This window comes from Ursus arctos, unplaced genomic scaffold (genome assembly GCF_023065955.2).
Source record: "Ursus arctos isolate Adak ecotype North America unplaced genomic scaffold, UrsArc2.0 scaffold_9, whole genome shotgun sequence".
In the NCBI taxonomy this organism is placed as follows: Eukaryota; Metazoa; Chordata; class Mammalia; order Carnivora; family Ursidae; genus Ursus; species Ursus arctos.
In genome coordinates, this window is record NW_026623111.1 from 67,155,255 (window position 1) to 67,177,228 (window position 21,974).

At 34.6% G+C, this 21,974-nt stretch overlaps 1 protein-coding gene across 14 annotated transcripts in view; it reads right to left on the reverse strand.

Moving 5' to 3' along the window:
* Positions 1 to 21,974, reverse strand: part of MAPK10 (mitogen-activated protein kinase 10) — a 531,796-nt gene that overhangs the window by 142,119 nt on the left and 367,703 nt on the right. For 10 of the 14 annotated variants that reach the window (XM_057309899.1, XM_057309893.1, XM_057309889.1 and 7 more), the window contains one exon: positions 3,549 to 3,620. The exons of 1 other annotated variant lie outside the window; for it this stretch is intronic. In XM_057309899.1, coding sequence (XP_057165882.1) covers positions 3,549 to 3,614 — 66 coding nt within the window. In that variant the 5' untranslated portion in view covers positions 3,615 to 3,620. Of the gene's footprint in view, positions 1 to 3,521; positions 3,621 to 21,974 lie in introns of all 14 variants that reach the window. 3 more of the 14 variants (XM_057309894.1, XM_026509799.4, XM_057309895.1) reach the window with 2 other exon arrangements.

The following is a 21,974-nucleotide window of genomic DNA, read 5'->3' on the forward strand; positions in this document are numbered from 1 at the left end:
ATTTAATAGGAGTAGCTAAGTAATTCAACTAAAAAATAAGGTCAACACTATTACAAATAATGTACATATTTCCTGTTGATAAAGAACTATCTGGGCAAGTTTGTTCTCTATATTCTCTGTAACTTCTTATTGATAAGAGATGAAAAGATTGGACATATGACATAATATAAAAAGCCACACACTAAGCCTCAAGAGACCTGGATTCTGAATATACTCGATCACCTGTCTTTGTGCATTGTCTGTCTGGCAAGAAGCTGGGAGCAACCTAACCCTGCTGGTGATCAGGGTAAACACCATAGCATACCAAGAATGTGTGAGATGTCTCATGAAATAAGAAGTTTCCAAAAAACATAGTTTGAAAGTGAACCTCAGTAGATAACTCTGCCTCCAAAAATGAATACACTCTTTTCTCTAAATTGCTAGAGAAATAAAGCAGGCACAGAGGTACAGAAAAGAAAAATAAATAAATAAACATTATCAAATGAAAATTCTACATGGAAAGTAAATAAAATGCTCTGAGTCATGACCAGCAACATTCTGCTTGCTATAATATTTTTAGATTTTGAAGTTATAGAATATGCATGTATCTGGATACCAAAAGCTCATAGTAAGCAAAAAAATATTCAGAGTCATTAATAAAGTTCATGATTCACTTCTCTTTATTCCTTTGTTTTCAAAGAAGTCTTACTAGAAATAGACATTCTGCATCTATACCCAAATGTTGGGAGCTGATTTAAAAAATAACTTCAACCTACAAAAAGACTCTGGATTAAAAAATAAAGCATACGTCTTAAGATCTTTTTTATTGATAATTTTTAAAGTTAAGATTTAATCTTGAAGTATGTAAAACATAAATTAGTTTTTTGTTGGTTCGTGGTTTGTTTTATAAGTGTTAATGCCCATAGTAAACAGATAAGCTCATGGCAGCTCATGAAATAGCACACAGTCACATTGCTTGCAAATGGTAGGGCCCAGATATTCTACCCAGAAATTCAGTCCTGCTCCTTTCAACTAAAGCACAGTAACAGGTGCAACTGATTACCTCAACCAAACTTATATCATTCATTGATTCATTACGCAAATACTCAGTGAGAGCCCACGCCATGCCACATGCAAAAGAGAGAAAATTCCAACAGTGTGCTGGGTAAATGTTCAACAACTGCAGCAATGGAGGAGACTTACTGTAGTAATTGCTTCTTTACATAATGTACCTGTTCCTGTAATAACAGGCTTCCATCTACCAACCTCACATCACTGAACTTTGAGTTGGGGGAGAGGGGCACAATCAACTTTTGTGAGCCTGGTGAGTTGACTCCTGCCCATGTGAAAAATGCATTGTAGTAGAGAGAGAGAAGCAAATTATTAGTCACATATATGGTATATCAGCTACCAAAAAGTGTTACAGAGGGAAAAAAAAGAAAGGCTGGGAAGTTGGGTAGGAAGTATACGTAGGAAGGGGCAAATTTAAATGGGATAGTCAGGAAAGATTCCCTTGAAAAATAACATTTGAGAAAGCCCTGATGGGGTGGAGGAGTGGGCCAAGAGGACAATAAAGGAAGAGCATTTCAGGGAGGGGAGCTCTAGGTGGCACGTGGCAAAGGCTTGGGTATTTATTTTAAGAATTTTGGTTTTTACCATCAGTGAAATGGGAAGACATTGAAAGGTTTTTCTGTTTTGTTTTGGTTTTAGCCAAGGAGTGACATGATCTCACTTACACTTTTCAAAGTATTATTCTCATTGATGTTTGAGAGTAAACAATTTGGGAATGAGCAAATGTGGAAACTCTGCATAACCCAGGCAAGAGGTAATAGTAAGTTGGATCAAAGTGGTAGTGGAGAGAATGTTGGGAAGTGGTGAGATTTCAGATATATTTTGAATGTAGAGACAACAGTATTTGCTGACAAATTGAATGTGAAGTGCTGCCCAAAAGAGGATTCCGAAGATTTTCTTCTAAGCAACTGGGAAAGGTGACTTTAGCATTTACTGAATTACAGTAATTTTGGAGGAAAGATCAGGAATTTGGTTCAGCATATGCAGAGTTTGATATGCCTATTAGACATCTAAGCAAAGACAAAGAACAAGTAGTTGGGCATGGTCTGATTTTGGGAAGAGATTTGGGTTGGAGATAAACCTATGGAAGTAGTTAACATACTGATAATACTTAAAACAGGGACTCAGTTGGAGCACCAGAAGAATGAATGTAAATTTATTTAAAATTTATTCAGCTATTTAATAAACACATATTCCAGCACTGTTCTCATTGCTCTGCAAGAGCAATTAACTCATTTAATTCTCATAACCCTAGAAAGTAGGTACTGTTATTCTCCTCTTTTTACAAATTTAGAAACTAAAGCACAGAGAGGTTAAGTAACTTGCCCAAGGTCACAGGTAAATGGCTAATAAGTAATAGACTCTGGAGTTTCTAACCAAAGCTGTCCAGTTCCAGAATTCTTATTACAGAAGAGAAGTTATTTAAGTGCCTGAGGCTTCCAGCACTATGACATTTAGAGCTCAAGAAGTTCAGGCAGATCAGATCAGTAAATCCTATTCATAGCATATAACACATTTTACTCTCCCATAGAAATTCTATTGATGCTTAGAGATTTACCAATGTTTGTTTCCCTTTATATTTTTTCACATTTTCTGTAACAAGCACATATTACTTCCAGAAACAGAAAGATTATTTTAAAATAATAGAAGGTGCAGAGTTATTTTTTAAACCTTGTTTCAGAGAATGCATGTCACTCCCTGTTTACTGCACAGCTCAATGAGAAGATAACAACGAAAATCATTACAGAAATACCGAATTGCTTTTTGCTTAGAGCATGAATAAAATTACTAAAATATATTATCCAAAGAACAATCCTGAGAGTAAAAGGGAGCACTATTAATTGTATCACAACAATAGGCTGAAGTTAGGACTACCCTAAACATATCTGTAGTAGGAATAAGCTCCCTAGGCAGCCTCTTTCTTAAGAATAGAATATGTATGAATACAGGAGAGCAGACTCTTATCTGGTCCGTGCACAGTACCTTCTTACTATGGTTCACTGTAGGTTAAATACACCTTTATTTGCTGTTATTGTTGTTTACCCTTTTACTGACTACCGGTTAGCAACCAGCATCAAAAAACAAACTGAGCAACCCCCGCATGGTATTATCTGTGGATATTGGAGGTCTGCTACAGAGGACTCATCAGTCCTTACGATGAGAAACAATAATACAGACTTTAGCTATTTTGATGATTCAAGCCACATTTCAAGTATTAGGAAAGATATATTAATGACATTAAGTATAAATAAAATCTAGTAAGAAATCACTTTACATAGTGATTAATTTATAATCATTAAAAAAGAATTATTTTCATTCCCATGTTAACTTAAGTGAACAGGGAGGGAAAAAACATTGAACTATCCACTTCTAATTCCCAAGTTATTTTTACTACTACATAAATACTAACGTGATGTGGAACATATGTAAGCTGAAATGGCAAAATGGAAATACAAGGGAATATACTGTACCTTGTTTTACCTGTAAGGAACACACACCTGACAAAAGGCAATTTTCACATCCAAGGTTGGTTCACTGCAGTAGTACAATAAATGGAGGCTCATAAATACCTATAGAAAAAGGGGGGGGGGCATGAATTTGCAAATCACCTGATTGTTCATTATTTAATAGTATAAACTTTAATATAATTTGAATTAAACACAAGGTGTCATGCATAACATATATTCAGCATAATCTGTATCCTGACTGGTGCTAGGTACTTTTCATAAATCATAAACACTATATAATAAAATAAGGTAAAATGTCCTATTTTTATAATGATTAATATGACCACAATCATAAAGATTAGATATAAGGAACTGGATATACTTAATAAGTTAAAGTTTAGAACACCCTATTATATAGCACTTTCAGTTCTAGGCATCTGACTTTGAAAACCTCAAACATATGCTCAAGAGCATATATGTAAGGATGTTTATCATAGAATAAAGGGATTTCTAAATAAACTGTAATGGATAACAGAATTATATACAAGATGTGGAATAACTGAATTTGAGCTTAAGATATCAGCATAGATAAATTTTTCAAATATGATGCTGAGTGGAGGAAAAGCATGTTTCAAAGGGGTATGAAGATCACTGTATTATTACTACAAAATTTTTAGATATACAAAATTATGCACATTGATTTGTTATATAATCATAAAACCAAGACTAAAAAAAATGGGCACTGTGTTAACATCAATTTAATCTTGGTAGTTAAGTACAAAAATTTCAATTATATTATTTTCGATATGTTTGAAATATTTTATAATTTTGCAAAGGAGAGGATAAAATCAATAACTTTTTAAGGAGAGGATAAAATCATGTAATGGTGGTGATGCCAAATTAGGTACTGTGTTATTTGAGTATGATGAAGCAGCATCGGAGAAAACCAACTGAAACCTTTTTCAGTTCAATCAGGCACACTCTACCGAATGTTTATTGTGTGCAAGACATAATTCTGAGTTAAACAACTTTAAAACGACAATTGACACAAGACTTCTGTTTCTGACAATATAAATGATTAGATATCCTGAAAACTACTCTCAGCGTAAAACTCCTAAAAAAGTTAGATGAAATATACAAAATATATTTCTTAATGCATAACCGAACTGCCGGAAGGAAGGAAGGAAGGAAGGAAGGAAGGAAGGAAGGAAGGAAGGAAGGAAGGAAGGATGGAAGGAAGGAAGGAAAAATTCTGAGAGGCTGAAAACAATGTGAAAGAGTTCATGCAGAGAAGTAAATGAGCTGAAGCTGTCACTTGTCCCCAGGCCATCTGCTGATGTCTGAAGATGAGAACTTCAGTCTTTAAAGAGTAGCACGTAGAGTCCAGGAAACAAAGCTTAGAACCTATCTATGGTGGGAGGTCACATTGAAGACAGCGACACCAAGCTTAACAGAGGATGTTTGTTTGTTTGTTCTATTTATTTGATGAGGTACATTCACAATGGTTGCAGTTTTTTTTTCCCTAAGTTAAAATCAAGTTAATTAACATCTAGTGTAGTGTTGGTTGCAGGAGTAGCATTTAGTGATTCATCACTTACGTATAACACCCAGTGCTCATCCCAATAAGTGCCCTCCTTAATCCCCATTACCCAGTTAGCCCATCCCCCACCATCCACCTCCCCTCCAGCAACTCTCAGTTTGTTCAATAGGGGAAGTTTTTTTTTTTTTAAGATTTTATTTATTTATTCGACAGGATAGAGACAGCCAGCTAGAGAGGGAACACAAGCAGGGGGAGTGGGAGAGGAAGAAGCAGGCTCCTAGCGGAGGAGCCTGATGTGGGGCTCGATCCCATAACTCCGGGATCACGCCCTGAGCCGAAGGCAGATGCTTAACCGCTGTGCCACCCAGGCGGCCCAGTAGGGGGGGGTTTTAAACACACTTTAGGAGAGCTAGCAACACAATCCCAGGAGGAAGGTCTGAATTGCAAGAAAAAATACATAGGAATTTGGCAGATTTTTTAAATTTAAGAAAGAATGAAAGGGCAAGAACACACAAGACATTCCTGAAGAAGAGCAAAGTAGGTGTTTGTCTGTGGAGGTTAGGAGTGTAGAAAGCTGAAGTAAATGTATATAGGATTGATGCAAAGATAGACTTATAAATTAATAAAGAGCCAAAACAGACACATACATACATGGAAGCCTAATTATGTTAAAGTCTGCATTTTAGATATTTGGGGAAAGAAGAAACTATGCATTAAATCATGCTGAGACAATAGATCATGCATCATAAGTATAGGAGGCGAAGGGTGGGGAGGAAGCACACCCCTGTTGAAAGACAATTCCCTAATTAGGTCTTGCACATTTCTGCATGTCTTGCAAACAGAAGCACTGGCTGTTTTTATTCCAGAACACCTTCTCAAGGATAATTAATTAGCAAACAGTCTTGGAAGAGAGAGATGGTATCTCCCTACGGAGTAAAGGGCAGGTTTGATTACTCTCAAGTGACACAAAGAACTAGTGGTCGTTTATTCTTTTGCTGGGCATTGTACAAAGGCACAAATGCCTGGAACCAAAACATTCGTAATAGCCATTAATGGGAAATGATCTTGAAGAGAAATGCCAAGAGGTGTAAAGCAGGAAGATAGAAGAAACTGTGCTTGATGGTAACATTAAACTACTGAATTGAGAAATCCTGAAACTTTTCTACTTCTAGACTTTTGTTATATAAGAAGGTAAACCTAAACCACCCCATAAAATAATTACTAAAATATAGTTTGAAAGTAAAAAATAAAACAACCTACTTCTCAATTTTTAGTCTGTGATTATTTTATTGTATCCATGAGATTTCCATGATATTTATGTTTCATTTTTGCCAATTACCTCTACTTTTTAAAAAATTTTAAATTTAGTTTTAATTCAGGTTTAATTTACACATAGCAAAATGAACAGTTCTTAAGTGTACAGGTTGATGAGTTTTGACAAATGCACATATCCATGTAACTCACATTTCAATAAAGATAAAAAATAGTCTGAAAACCCCTGTGCTCTTTTCTAGACAATATTCCCTACTCCCCAGGCAAACAATGTTCTAACTTCTTTCACTGTAAATTAGTTTTTCTTGCCCTAGAACTCATATCAATGAAACCATACAGCATGTACTCTCTTTTGTTGGGCTTCTTTTGCTCAGCATTATGCTATTAGAATTCAGCCACGTTAGCATAAATTTTAGGAATTGTTCATTTTATGGTTCAGTTTAATGCATCACTGTGTGCTTATCCATTCTGCTTTAGGGCATTTGAGGTGCCTCTATTTTTTTAATATTATTAGTAATTCTGCTATGAATACATATGTACATATATTTTTTCATTCCTCTCAGGAAAAGTACCAAGAGAAAAAATTGTTGGATCATAAGATTAGGAATATGTTTAATTTATGAAAAACTGCCAGGCACATTATCAACCCCCTGCAGCAATGTATGAAAATTCAGTCGTTTTACATCCTTGTCAATCAACATTTGGTGTTATCAGTTTTCTAAATTTTAATTATTCTAATGGGCATTTAATATTTTGTTATGGTTTCATTTTTTATTTCCTTGATTGCTAATGATGTTGAGCTTATTTTCATGTGTTTATTGGCCATTTATTTATTGTCTTTTGTGAAATGCCTTTTCAAGTCTTGCACATTGGTGGTAGACTGTGGGTAGGGGGAGGAGGTTATCTGTCTTTTTATTACATTACAGAAATTTTTCATTTATTTCAGATAAAAGTTGTCTGTCAGATATACATATTATGAATATTTTCTTTCAGTCTGTAGCTTGCATATTGAACTTAGAAATGCTGTGTTAGTGAGTAATATTTAATTTTTATGAAATTTATGTTATCATTTATTTTTCTTTTACTAATAATGCTTTCTTGATTCTATCAAGGGATCTTTGTCAACACCAAGTTCACAAAGATATTCTTCCACATTTTCTTCTTGAAGCTTTACATTGTTAACTTCACCTCCAGGAATATGATCCACCTCCAACTAATTTTAATCTATGATGTGATTATCTATTAAGGTATACATTGAGGTTCATTTTTCTCCTTATAAATAGCCAGTTGTTCAAGTATCCGTGGTCATAAGACTTTCCATATTGAGTTGCCTTGTTCCATTGGCCAAAAAAATCAATTGACTGTACAAGTGTGGATCTATTTCAGGACTCTGTTCTGTTCCATTGACTATTATCTCTATTTGTCCCAATATCATCCATTTTGATTACTGAACTTTATAGTAAGTTCTTCAAATTAGGTAAGTCCTCCAAATTTTTTTCTTCTTTTTATTTGGGAGAGACTTCTAGGTCTTTGCATTTCTACATGAACTTTAAAATCAGCCTGACATCTCAAAATTTTTTTTAAAACTTTCTGGAATTTTATTGAGAATGTACTAGAGCTATAGGTCATATTGGGAAGAAAGAGTAACAATATTGGGTGCTTTTATCCATAATTATAGTATATTTGCCCATTTATTTTAGTTCTAATTTATCTCAGGAATGTTTTATAGTTTGCAGTGTATAGACCTTGTATATTTTCTTTAAGTTTATTCTTTAGCATTTATATTTTTGATGCCAATGTAAAAGGTATATATTTTAATTTCCATTTTGCAAATCCTTATTTTTAAAAATAATGTTAGTTTTTGTAAATGACCTTGCATTCTACCACACCACTAAATTCATTTATTAAATCTAGTAAATATTTTATAGGTTGTTTAGGATTTTCAGTATACACAGAAAAGTTGTCTTCAAGTGAAGACAGTTTTTCCTTTTTCCTTTCCAATCTGCTTTTCCTTGCCTAATTGCCTTCTCCAGTACAATGTTGAATAGAAGTGAGGAGATCCTGATGATCTTTGTCTTTTAATAGATGTATTTAGTCCATCCGCATTTAAAATGAATATGAATATTGCTGAGATCAAGCCTACCACTCTACTATTTGTTTCATATTCCACCCTTGTATTCTTTATTCTATTTTTCCCCATTCTCAGCCTTTTTTGGAAGAATTATCTTTTTTTTTTTTTTGTAAAGATTTTATTTATTTATTCGACAGAGATAGAGACAGCCAGGGAGAGAGGGAACACAAGCAGGGAGAGTGGGAGAGGAAGAAGCAGGCTCATAGCGGAGGAGCCTGATGTGGGGCTCGATCCCAGAACGCCAGGATCACGCCCTGAGCCGAAGGCAGTTGCTTAACCGCTGTGCCACCCAGGCGCCCCAGGAAGAATTATCTTTTTGTTTTCCATTTTATTTTATCCAAAAGCTTACTAGTTATACTTTTTTTTTTAGTAGTTGTACTAGAGTTTACAACCTGCGTTTTTAATTTTAAGTCATCTAGCTTCAAATAATATTATTCTACTTCACATATAGTTTAAAAAAATTACGATAGTATATTTCAATTTTCTCCTCTGGTCCTTTGAACAATTGTTGTTATATATTTCACTTATACATTTTTTATAAACCCCATAACAGATTGCTATTATTTTTGTTTTAAATAAGCATTTCTATTTGAAAGAAATTAATAAATTACAAAGAAAAGTATTTTATATTTGCTACATATTTTCTCTGTATAGTTCTTTCACACCTCTCTTTAAGGTTATTATAAAGGGTATTTTTATTTTATTTCCATTTTCCAAATGCTCATTTCCAAAATTTAAAACATGTTGTTCCATTCATTCTTGTCTCATTATCTTATAGCACGCATTAAATGGGGGAAATGTTCCCAGCCACTCTTCAGTTTTTCCTTCAGTCTTCTAACAGCACTTTGTTTGTACTTTTATTATGAATATCTTATAACATTGTAACTGTTTGTTCATATGTCTGTTCCATACTACATTATGACCTTCTCAGGGAAAGTGACTATGTTTTATTCATGTTCACAACCCCAGGGCCCAATACTATTCTTAGTATATAGCTAATGTCAAGTAAATGCTTACTTGAATAAAAGCAAAATCAAATGAAAAAAGCTTCTTCCCTTCTCTAGCACAAATCTAAGTATTTTCATTAGCTTTGCATACTGAGATCTATAAGTTTTCAATAAATTCGATGCTAACATATTAGGAATGAGGAGTTTGTAGTAGTGAAAGTATGAAAGAGTCCAACATAGATGACCTCAGAAATGCTACCCAGCAAGGCTGTTTTAGTTCTGTAGTGCTGAATTGGGCATGTGGGAAATAATAACATCTAGCCTACCACCTGAAATGAACAATGTATTTTAATTTTTAATGAGTGAATAATCTTGGTGTGGAAAGCAAGCAACCTGACCTTTCCTGGTAGCATTATAAAGATTCCAAATGTAGCACCATGACTAAGTCACCAAGTCACTGCAGAAACTTCTTGTTCCACAAAGGGATATTAAAAGAAAAAGAATGTTCAGTGTGATAATCTCAGTGAATTACAGAAAACTAATTTGGTAATTATATTTCCTGATAGCATGGCAGAGAGCATTTGGCACCATAGCATGGACACAACAAATGGCCAGGGCATTATCTTGATATTAGTCTAAAATGGAATTAGTGACAATATCTTGGTGGGACCCATGAGTAGCTTGAAAAGGGAGGGGATGATAATTTGGGGAACTTAGTGCTTTCAATTACTGGTTGTTCTTCTGGGAAAAGCCCCATATGTGCATTCCTTGCTATGTACTATACTAAGTTTCTCTTCATTACATGCCTAAATGAGTTAATGGTTACTCTGAGCAAAGCAGTAGGCCAAGTTGTATGAATGAGATATACTTAAGAATTTATTAGGTTGGGGGCGCCTGGATGGCTCAGTCCTTAAGCGTCTGCCTTCGGCTCAGGGCTTGATCCCGGTGTTCTGGGATCGAGCCCCACATCAGGCTCCTCCGCTATGAGCCTGCTTCTTCCTCTCCCACTCCCCTTGCTTGTGTTCCCTCTCTCTCGCTGGCTGTCTCTATCTCTGTCGAATAAATAAAATCTTTAAAAAAAAAAAGAATTTATTAGGTTGAACTGGTGCACAGTAGCTGCTATAAAACAATGTAACTATGATGTGTTTTAATAGCTTAGATCAATACTTAAATTCTTTTATATTTGAGATGTGCCAACTAAACCACAGGAGGTTTGAGAAGCTTCACAGATGCAAAAATCAAATTGTTCTGGGCAGCTACAGGCTCCCATGGTTTGTCACTGAAATGTAATACTTGCAAGAGAAAACTAAGTGAACGGTTGATTATAAAAAATGTTTTGAGATCCAGCACTTTCCAAGTTGAACTAATATAAAACAAACTCATTTGTAAATAATTTTTGTATTTATTACATATCAGACTTATTAACAGAGGACTCTCTTAAGTCTGTAAGCATAGGTACAATATTAGAATACAAAGTTATTGTTAATTACCAAAAAAAAAATACTGTCTCTTCTATGCCCAGAAGAATTCTCCCAACTATGTATAAAAAATGTACATATAAAAAAAAACAAATGAAAAGTAAATATACCATGAAACAAGTAATTATCTTTTAGTGCTGATAGAAAAAATAGAATTAAATTTAATTTTCTATTAAGAACTGTGCATTCAATCACTTTAAGATATTATTAAATATTTTGGTCCACGGACTATCATTTAGTGCAGAAGTGAGCAAAGTGTGACCCATGGACCAAATTCAACTCACCACCCATTTTGTAAATAAAGTTTTATTGGAACACAGCCATCTATTAGTTTACATATTGTCTAAGGCTGCTTTCACACTATAATGGTAGATTTGAGTAACTGTGACAGAAACCAAATGCCCTGCAAAGCTTAAAATATTTACTATCTGACCCTTTTTAGAAGAGGTTGCCAGGGGCACCTGGCTGGCTCTCAGTAGATCATGCGGCTCTTGGTCTCAGGGTTGTGAGTTCAAGCCCCACACTCGGCATAGAGCTTACTTAAAAAATAAATAAAAACATGTTTAAAATTAAAATAAATTTTAAAAAGAAAAAGAAAAGGTTGCCAACCTCTGATTTAGAGCACTCTCAACACAAACATCTAGAAGCATATCACCAGCTTCAGTATAAAGGCAAAAATAATTTAATGTCTCTAATTGTAAGTATGTAAGTACACAAAACACTTTCTACTAAATAATATTTAATATCTAATAAATGCTACTCCCTTCCAAGTAATCTGTGCTTGTCTACACCTAAAAGCTAAGAATCTCTTCAAATATTGTTCATGTAACAAGATGATTGCTTCCATAGAAATCCTTGGACAAACTTATTTAGCAGGAGTAAAGCAATAGAGGCCAGAATATGCAAGATGAGAAGGAGGCAAATACATAAGAAATAAGGATGATTATTAGGAGAAAGGACATTTAAATAAGAAATATAAAAACAGCAAAATTCACCAATTTGAGAATTATAATACATAAAAACATTTTTAAGTTTTCTTAATATTGAAAATATAGCATTGCTTCTAGTCCTAGAAACCTAGTAGGCTTAGCTAACATGGAAACTCTTACATCACAAAACTCTAAATGAGCCGGGTAAACTGTAACAAAAAGTAGCTAATATGCAGTTGAATTTACATTAGAAAAGGAAAATTGGCAGTGATGTTCTGAAGTTGGCTCCTACAATCAGCTTTCAAAAAGCTGACTGTGCACAGCTTTTCCCAACTCCAAGCTTGATGACACCACTACTACTTTTAAACTACTTGAGTAATTTAAAATTGGCTTTGGTGGGAATATTTATAACAGAGAAACCGGCAAATGCTACAAGCCAAGCTTTCTTCAGAGAGCTGGTGAATAAAGATCTAGTAGCACACCACTGGAAGTTACCAGGTACCAGAAATGAAAGAAGAAATTAAAAGATAAATCACAAATTTCCAGAAATATCACAAGGAAAACAAATACAACAAGTAAGAATCATCAGATGCTGTAAAAGAAGTATTACGACCACAAGAACTTTATATGATGAAAACAATTGGAAAGACCAGAAGTAGGAATGAGTGACATAAAGAATCAGAATAAGAGACAAGTGCCATGAGAAATAAGCTATCACTATGATAAGAAGAACAATTGACAGATTTCGAAAATGAACTACATAGAAGTTGTGGGAAAAATAGCTTTTAAATTAAAAGCCTAATGGGTTGAACAGGCTAAATAGAAACAGTTGAGCTAAACAACTAGAAAGAAATTCACAAGAATTTATCACATACTAATAAAGAGATGGAAAATATAAAAGATTGAGAGATATAGGCAAGAGAATAACAAGGTCCAAAATAAATATAACAGGAGTTTCAGAAGGAACAAAGCAAATTAAACAGAATGGGCAAGGGGCAATATTTGAATTGATAATGACAATTAAATCTCTTAAATAGTTGAAAAACATAATGAAGTCCTTAGCAGAATAGATAAGAATAAATCCATGCCTAAAAATATTATGAAGAGCAGGCAACACAGTGATAAAATCTTAAAAGCAACTAGAGGTAAGTGTCAGAATCCCCATAAAAGAAATTGAACCAATGAGTATAAAAGTATTAAAGTAGGAAAAGTGGTACATTAGAAGTGTCACTTTAAAGCACAAAACAGAACCACAAAAAAAGGGGGGAAAAAAACACAGAACAGAACCAATACAATGAGAACAATAAAACATACAAACAAAAAGATCAGCTTATTACCAACATATAAGAGAAAGTAAACTTCTCTAATTTTGATGAGAAAAATTTTAATTTTGATAGCAAAAGCATCCTATGATTTGCAACCAATTGGAGGAGAAGTAATTAGCATTAGAGTTCACCTTCTTCCTTTAAAAGGAGGGACACAGAAACCAAGCAAAGTAGTCAGCACAACAAAATAGTCCCAATACAAAAATGCCATCAAAGTAACTTTAAAAAAAAAAAAGATTTTCTGCTTAATAGCAAAGAAATAAAAAAATAAAATATTGTTTTACTTCTCAAATTCTTGAAGTTTCTTGATGTCTTAAATAGACATCTATTTCTCTCAATATCTCACATCATTCATATCTATCCAGAATAAAATACGCACCAAATAAACATTTCTTGAATGAATTATTAGATGTTGAAAATTAAAACTGATACAAACTTTGGGGGTAGCTTGATAATAAGATATTCAATTGCTTTAAAATTCATTTAAGATTTAAATAATTCCATATCTAAGAATTTATGCAAAAGATATAATCAAGTATCTGTACAAAGATTAATCTATAAGAATGTCAACCATAGCATTATTCATAGTAAAATAATGGAAAAACTAAACGTTCAATAAAAATGGATTAATAAAAGTATTTTTTTTTGTTTTTTTGTTTTTTTGTTTTTGTTTTTTGATTTTTAGAGAGGGACAGGGCAGGAGGGACAGGGGGAGAGAGGGAGAGAGAGAATCTTAAGCAGGCTCCACAACCAGTGCAGAGCCCAACACCGGGCTCAATCTAACAACACTGAGGTCATGACCTGACCTGAAATCAAGAGCCAGATGTTTAACCGAATGAGCCACCCAGGCACCCCTAATAAAAGTATTTTAAAAACATAATTCCATTTAGTCATTTATAAACCATAATATGTATAAATATTCACAATACATTGTCAAGTGAAAAAACATAACAAAAATGGGTTACAATATGTCCCCAATCTTTTTCAAAAAACAGATATGAATATAGTTTATAGAGATAGAAAAATGCACACATTTAATCTTTGTGCTTTTACGTATTTTTCAGTGTTACAGTGAAGACAGCATCTTTTTTAATTAAAATATGCTGTTACAGCATATAGTAAAATAACAGATGCAAAGCTTTCAACTTCTCTTTTTTAACTGAAAGAAAACATAGCAAGTATCTGAGCAACTTCTTTTCATAGATAAGAAAATTAAGGCCTAGGGGCGCCTGGGTAGCGCAGTCCTTAAGCGTCTGTCTTCAGCTCAGGGCGTCATCCCAGCGTTCTGGGAACGAGCCCCGCATCTGGCTCCTCCACTGGGAGCCTGCTTCTTCCTCTCCCACTCCCCCTGCTTGTGTTCCCTCTCTCACTGGCTGTCTCTCTCTGTCAAATAAATAAATAAAATCTTAAAAAAAAAAAAAAAGAAAGAAACTTTAGGCCTAATGATAAATGGTTAGGAAATCTTCCAAATTCATATATTATCAGTGAGGCAATAAGACTCAAAACCAAATGTCCCAAATGCTATGCAGTAAACATGATTACATTTCTCAAAAACACTGACCAGGAAAAATTTTAAATATATTAGAAAAGGCCTCTCAGGAATTGATTTTTTTTTCTAATTGTACCTAAAATTCATATATATGGTGCCTGAAACTAGACACAAATATTTTACCAATTTTTCTAAACTATCCTGCACAGTGTTACATTAACACAGAGAAACAGGATTTTTTCATCATCCTTTTCATTTGGAAAATTAGTAAAATATTGCTTAAATTGGTTGTAATGGCTTTAACAGACACCACCTGTTTAGATCTCACTATCAAACACAAAAAGTATTTTATGCAGGTGAAGTTTATTAACCACTATCTTTGCTAGTTACATCTTTTTCCTCAACATTTCTCGACATTTTTTTTATTTTTTATTATATTATGTTAGTCACCATACAGTACATCCCTGGTTTTTTATGTAAAGTTCGATGATTCATTAGTTGCATATAACACCCAGTGCACCATGCAATACGTGCCCTCCTTACTACCCATCACCAGCCTATCCCATTCCCCCACCCCCTCTCCTCTGAAGCCCTCAGTTTGTTTCTCAGAGTCCATAGTCTCTCATGCTTCATTCCCCCTTCTGATTACCCCCCCCTTCTTTATCCCTTTCTTCCCCTACCAAACTTCCTAGTTCTTATGTTCCATAGATGAGAGAAATCATATGATAATTGTCTTTCTCTGCTTGACTTATTTCACTTAGCATTATCTCCTCCAGTGCCATCCATGTTGCAGCAAATGTTGAGAACTCATTCTTTTTGATAGCTGAGTAATATTCCATTGTATATATGGACCACATCTTCTTAATCCAGTCATCTGTTGAAGGGCATATTGGCTCCTTCCACGATTTAGCTATTGTGGACATTGCTGCTATGAACATTGGGGTGCATATGGCCCTTCTCTTCACTACGTCTGTATCTTTGGGGTAGATACCCAGTAGTGCAATGGCTGGATCATAGGGTAGCTCAATTTTTAACTTTTTAAGGGACCTCCACACGGTTTTCCAGAGTGGCTGTACCAACTTGCATTCCCACCAACAATGTAGGAGGGATCCCCTTTCTCCACATCCTCTCCAGCAATTGTTGTTTCTTGCCTTGTCAATTTTTGCCATTCTAACTGGCATAAGGTGGTATCTTAGTGTGGTTTTGATTTGAATTTCCCTGATGGCTAATGATTTTGAACATTTTTTCATGTGTCTGTTAGCCATTTGTATGTCTTCATTGGAAAAGTGTCTGTTCATATCTTCTGCCCATTTTATGATTTATTTGTTTCTCGTGTATTGAGTTTGAGAAGTTCTTTGTAGATCTTGGATACCAGTCTTTTATCTGTAGCATCATTTGCAAGTATATTCTCCCATTCCGTGGGCTGCCTCTTAGTTTTTTTGACTGTTTCCTTGGCTGTGCAGAAGCTTTTTATCTTGATGAAGTCCCACAAGTTCATTTTATCTTTTGTTGCTCTTGCTTTTGGCGATGTATCATGAAAAAGGTTGCTTTGGCCGATGTCGTAGAAGTTGCTGCCTATGTTCTCCTCTAGAATTTTGATGGATTCCTGTCTCACATCGAGGTCTTTCATCCATTTGGAGTTTATTTTTGTGTATGGTGTGAGATTGGTCGAGTTTCATTCTTTTGCATGTAGCTGTCCAATTTTCCCAGCACCATTTATTGAAGAGACTGTTTTTTCCACCGGATGTTTTTTCCTGCTTTATCAAAGATTAGTTGCCCAAAGAGCCGAGGGTCCATTTCTGGGTTCTCTATTCTGTTCCATTGGTCTATGTGTCTGTTTTTGTGCCAGTACCATGCTGTCTTTGTGATCACAGCTTTGTAGTACAGCTCGAAATCCGGCATTGTGATGCCCCCAGCTTTGTTTTTCCTTTTCAACAGTTCCTTGGAGATTCGGGGCCTTTTCTGGTTCCATACAAATTTAAGGACTATTTGTTCCAGTTCTTTGAAAAATGTCATTGGTATTTTGATCGGGATAGCATTGAAAGTGTAGATTGCTCTGGGTAGCATGGACATTTTAACTATGTTAATTCTTCTGATCCATGAGCATGGAATATTTTTCCATCTTTTTGTGTCTTCTTCAAAGTCTTTCAAGAGTGATTTATAGTTTCTAGAATATAGGTCCTTTACGTCTCTGGTTAAGTTAATTCCAAGGTAACGTATGGTTTTTGGTGCTATTGTAAATGGGATGGATTCCCTAATTTCTCTTTCTTCAGTCTCATTATTCGTGTATAGAAATGCAACTGATTTCTGAGCATTGATTTTGTATCCCGCCATATTACTGAATTGCTCTATAACTTCTAATAGTTTGGGAGTGGATTCTTTTGGGTTTTCCATATAGAGTATCATGTCATCTGCGAAGAGAGACAGTTTGACTTCTTCTTTGCCAATTTGGATACCTTTTATCCCTTTTTGTCGTCAAGACATTTTTCTGTTTAAATATCAAGAACTATAAAACTCAGCTCTTCAGTTACTGCACAAAACCCTATGTACCTACCACTATCACACCTATAATTCTACACATAGAATACTCAGCCTCTAACATCCTCATGCTCCAGACCTCTGTAATCATTTTTTGGTTTGTATGTGTTTCTGTATGAATTACACATGGTCTTTTCCAAATAGTTGCCAGAGAGAAAAAATGATATTATTTTCCTCACTGATTCTACATTAATAAGATAACATTTGTAAAGCATAGAGTATAATGCCTTTTACATACTGAGTGCTATATATGTGTTTCTTATATATACAATTTGATAGATAAATAACATTTCACATCACAGAGGCTAAATACATATTGACTACAAGTCCCAAAGAGTAAAAATAGCAATAATGTTACACACAAAAGCATTTTGATTTTTAGTCAGAATTCCTTATAATATGTGAAACCATTTTTAATATTAACCTCATTTCAAAAAGAAAATTCAAATTCCCGTCACATGGACTCAATGAAAAATATACATATAGTTAGTATCCACTCTATGTCAGGTCGCTATACTGGAAAGTCACATACGATACTGAAGAATTCAAAAACAAAGGACCAAAATCAGTGCCTTTATGGAATTCCCGTAAAATTAAAATATTGTACGTGTTTATTTTTAAATCCTCAGGGTTAAAATTTTTCCATTAGAGTAACTTTTTAATTTTTCTAAGGATAGATGTTTAAAATGAATTTATTTTAACACAGATGGGCATAATAATATGCCTTAAGCAAGAAAAAAGAAATAAACCTTTGGGCAATTAATTCAAAAGGTAAAATGAAATCTTAATTCCACTAAACGAGTAGCATTATTGCTTTAATTATGCATCCCCAGAATAACTAGGCCAAGAGGGGCTATTCATTAGGTGAAAGGTCAGTTTGAACCTGGAGGGGTGTTGAACTTACACAAACAACTTGGTCCCTTAAGTAATGTGGAAAAAATCTAACAATATAATGAGAAGAATAAATTCAGAGGTCACTCTATCTTCCAGTCACTTAGCAACTGAATGGGAGTGAAGAGGGCAAGAGGGAAATGATTTCTAAAAATAATTAACCATAAACTCTGAAGTAGAGATAAGCAAAAGGGAGGATGAAAATGGAGGCAGCTTTCTCCAGGGTTCCCAGCCAGTTCTCCTTTCATGGACGTATTCATCACCACGCAAACCCCAGAGACAAGGTTTACAGCCTTTCCTTTTTATCTACACCTCTCTCAGTCCCCTCAACAGCCCTCTTCCTCCAGCTGCCTAGAGTCTTTCTCATTTCTCCCTCATGGTGTCTTTCCACCTCCTACTTTGGAAGACAGATCTATTGGAGTAGCCCCTTCTGTAGACATTACTACATCCTATCTTGCGCAGTCAAATCTTTTTACATTCTAAAGAACAGACTTAAGGAATCACAAATGCAAACAGATACCCATTTTATTGAGCAGCATAAAGGTTTTCTTTTTTTAATTTAGTCAAAACTTCATAGAATGAAGAAATAAAAGGCCGATATTTGGGATATTGCCAACACAAACACAAGCACAATCCCAATGTTTCAAGCAGAAAGAGTAGCTATAAATTCACATAAAATCAAATGTTCCATTATTCTTTTAGCCTAAGTGCAGTGGGCATTTTAAAAGAATATTTCTTATAAGAATAATAGATCCAATATTTCAAGAAATATAGAAATATGCCTTATTGTTTTGCGGTTGTTAAAAAAATTGTAGCAATTTTCAACAAGTAACTCTTAAACTTTTTAGAGGAAGGTGATTTAATGACAACCAAATTTGAACAGATAATTTGAAGATTTTTTTTCTTTATGTAATTAAGTATTTGATAGGAAAAAAATGTATATTCTTCAAGTAGAATATTAATATTCTTATATTCAAATGGTTTTAATTACCTGCCAATGTAAATCAAAGCAAGGTATACGTTATCGGATGGGGTAAGGAGAAGGGTACATCTATTGAAAACCAGTTACAGACAAGGTTTTTAAAAGTGTTTATAATAAATTAACTGTTTTAATATTTTCTTTTCCAGAAATATGTATATGAATTACAACATATTATCTAATCTTACAACATAAAACTGCATGCTTCTGCAAAGCTTATCTTTAGAAATTTTACCCATATCCAATCTAAGTAAATTATGATATACTGAGTTGCATTTAAAAGCCTACTCTAAAACATGCCCTACATAAATGTCAATAATAAAACTACGTGTAAAAAAAATGTAAACAAATCAAAAGGCATTTTAATATGGCTCATGACAAAATAAAATGTTATGCCATATAAATTTAGTTTGGTTTAATTTCATCCATGACATTTCATGATTGGTTGAAATGTCACAACAACAACAAAAAGTAAAGTTCAAATAAAGCCATTAGAAGGCTGACCTATATTTAGTCATCACTTATAAAAGCTACTCATGTCAAATGCTTCATCCACAGTAAAAACAAACAAATAAACAAACAAAAGCTAACAGTATACTAACCTCTGTGTTTTGAATTGAACCTCTGTTCAATTTTGACCTCTGTATTTTTTTAATTGAACAAGTGGGAAAATACAAAACTATTAAGGAGTAACATGATTTCAAAAGAATGTAAGAATCATGAGTCATGTCCTATTTTTTTTTTTGACAGTGGTAACAGAGCCTTTACATTTTAAGTAGATAGACTACAGGTAGGAAAGAAGGGCAGTGATGGATCCCATGAGTTCCCTAAGAGCAAGAGAAATATTTTATTTTCTCCCTTTATGTACATTTATCATATAATTAATAATTATATTAACATATAATAGAAGGATACATATATATGTACACACACACACACACACAGAACTCCACTTGTCTTTAGAGTTAGAAAAGCTAGTTCAAAATGTACAAGTATTTCTTAACAATAAACACAATGCTTTAGGTTTCTTCTAGTGATATATTCAGTTTAATATATTTATTATGACATTTGTATCTAGCTTTTTTAGCATGTGGATCAGGGCAAATGTCTCTTTTTGTTTATTTAATTAATTTTTGTCTTAATCTCTGGGCTCTCCATAACCTATGAATATGTTCAGTAGATTTGATTGTGTCTTAATTGTCTCACAATATAAGGGAACTTTTGAAGGAATGACTTGAATATGCCCCAAAATTAGCATGCTTATTTTTTGTGTCACTTTCCCTCCAACGAACATGTTTAGGAAAGCTCTCTCTTTCCTTGAGTTGAAAGCTGACTTCTGCTAGCCCAGCTGGGATAAAGTCCACTGAGTAGAAAGGAATTGGGAAATGTCAATTAGCTTCAACAGTCAGGGTTCAAACTCCAAGGAAAAGTGTAGAAATGTAAAAAATCTAGTTCGGAGCCAAACAGGCAAAATTGAGATCAAACTAAACTAAACAGGAGGAGTACAAAGGTCTAAATCCTGAGAAATTGCTTTGAGAAAAAGCCATTTAGCATGTCATTGGCTTTTACAGGTCAGTGGTTCTAAAGGAATAGCTCAAAATGTAGGAGGAAAAAGCCATATTGGGTGGCTATTCTGCTAATATATCTTATGCCACAAACAAGAGAGTATAGAAATTGCAGTAACCAAGCACATATATATATATATATAATAAAACAGGTGCATTTCTCATTTGCAGTGGATTCTGGGTCATAACACCAGATTCCCCCTTCAGGGCTGAGCCACTCCTTTCTCCAGGGGCTGGGAGTTTTGCCTGCTGACAAGCACACAGCCGAGCCTCTTCCCAGGAATGGCCCATTGCTGAAGGGAGCTTCTCTATCCAAGGTTACACCCCTTTCCCAGTGAATGTGAAGTACCAACCCTCTAACCCCCAACACATATCTACCCTTTGTCTTAAGACATCACTGTAGGGCCACTCCAACTTCACAGCTACCCATGGGATTAACTGAAGCCTCTGTTGCAAATGCATTGCCGTTTGGCTTCACCTTCTGTCCATGCTGCTTTCCCTACCTCCTTATAGGTGTTTTTCTAAAAGCACTCCCCAAAGCATCACTCTGGCTCAGAACATGTTTCCCTGGGAATCCATCCTAGAAAAGCTGATACCAGGAATAGTTCTGGGAAGCCCATTTAAGATGGAATTTGGATTTGGATAACTCATCTGGTAAGGATGATCCCATCTCTAGTAATAAGGCCTCACAGGCACTAGTAGAACAATTGTTGTAACTTTCACAGGTGATGACCTGGAATGCGATGCACTAGCAGGTGCTTAGATACCTGAGAGACTGAAGACGCATCATAACTGAAAATACCATGAATAAGGGCATGCCAAAGGGACACACGAGCCAGTGTGAAAGAGCCCCCAATGGCCAAATGTGGAATAATTTCAACAACATAAATAATGTAGTATTGGATTATAACCCAAAGTATAAAATAAATATATGTGGTCCATATTTAAGTAAATAAATAAATATGTAAATAAGTAAGTAAATAAATAAATAAACAAATAGAGGAGGAGAAACAAATCTCTCACCAAAGGGTTCCAAATAATTTATGTTGCTATCCACCCCCTCCAGGAGGTGACACTTAACTTCTACCTCATCATCTCACCCCCTTACCCCCAGGGTGAACTGCCTTAGTGGCTTATATCCAGAGTATAGAAAGCTGTATTTCAATACATGAGCTCACTATTAATATGGTAATTCATATGTTGAAAATTTTTCATCCTTTATTCAATGAACAAATATTTATTGGGTATTATTTATGTGCCAATCCTTGTTCTGGGCCCTAAGGATGAGCAACTGATCAAGTCTACCATGACTGTACACTCTAGGCCTAATCCAAGCCAAACTCCAAGACTCTAAATGATTGATGAAACTACTTCTAATGAAAAATAGCAATAT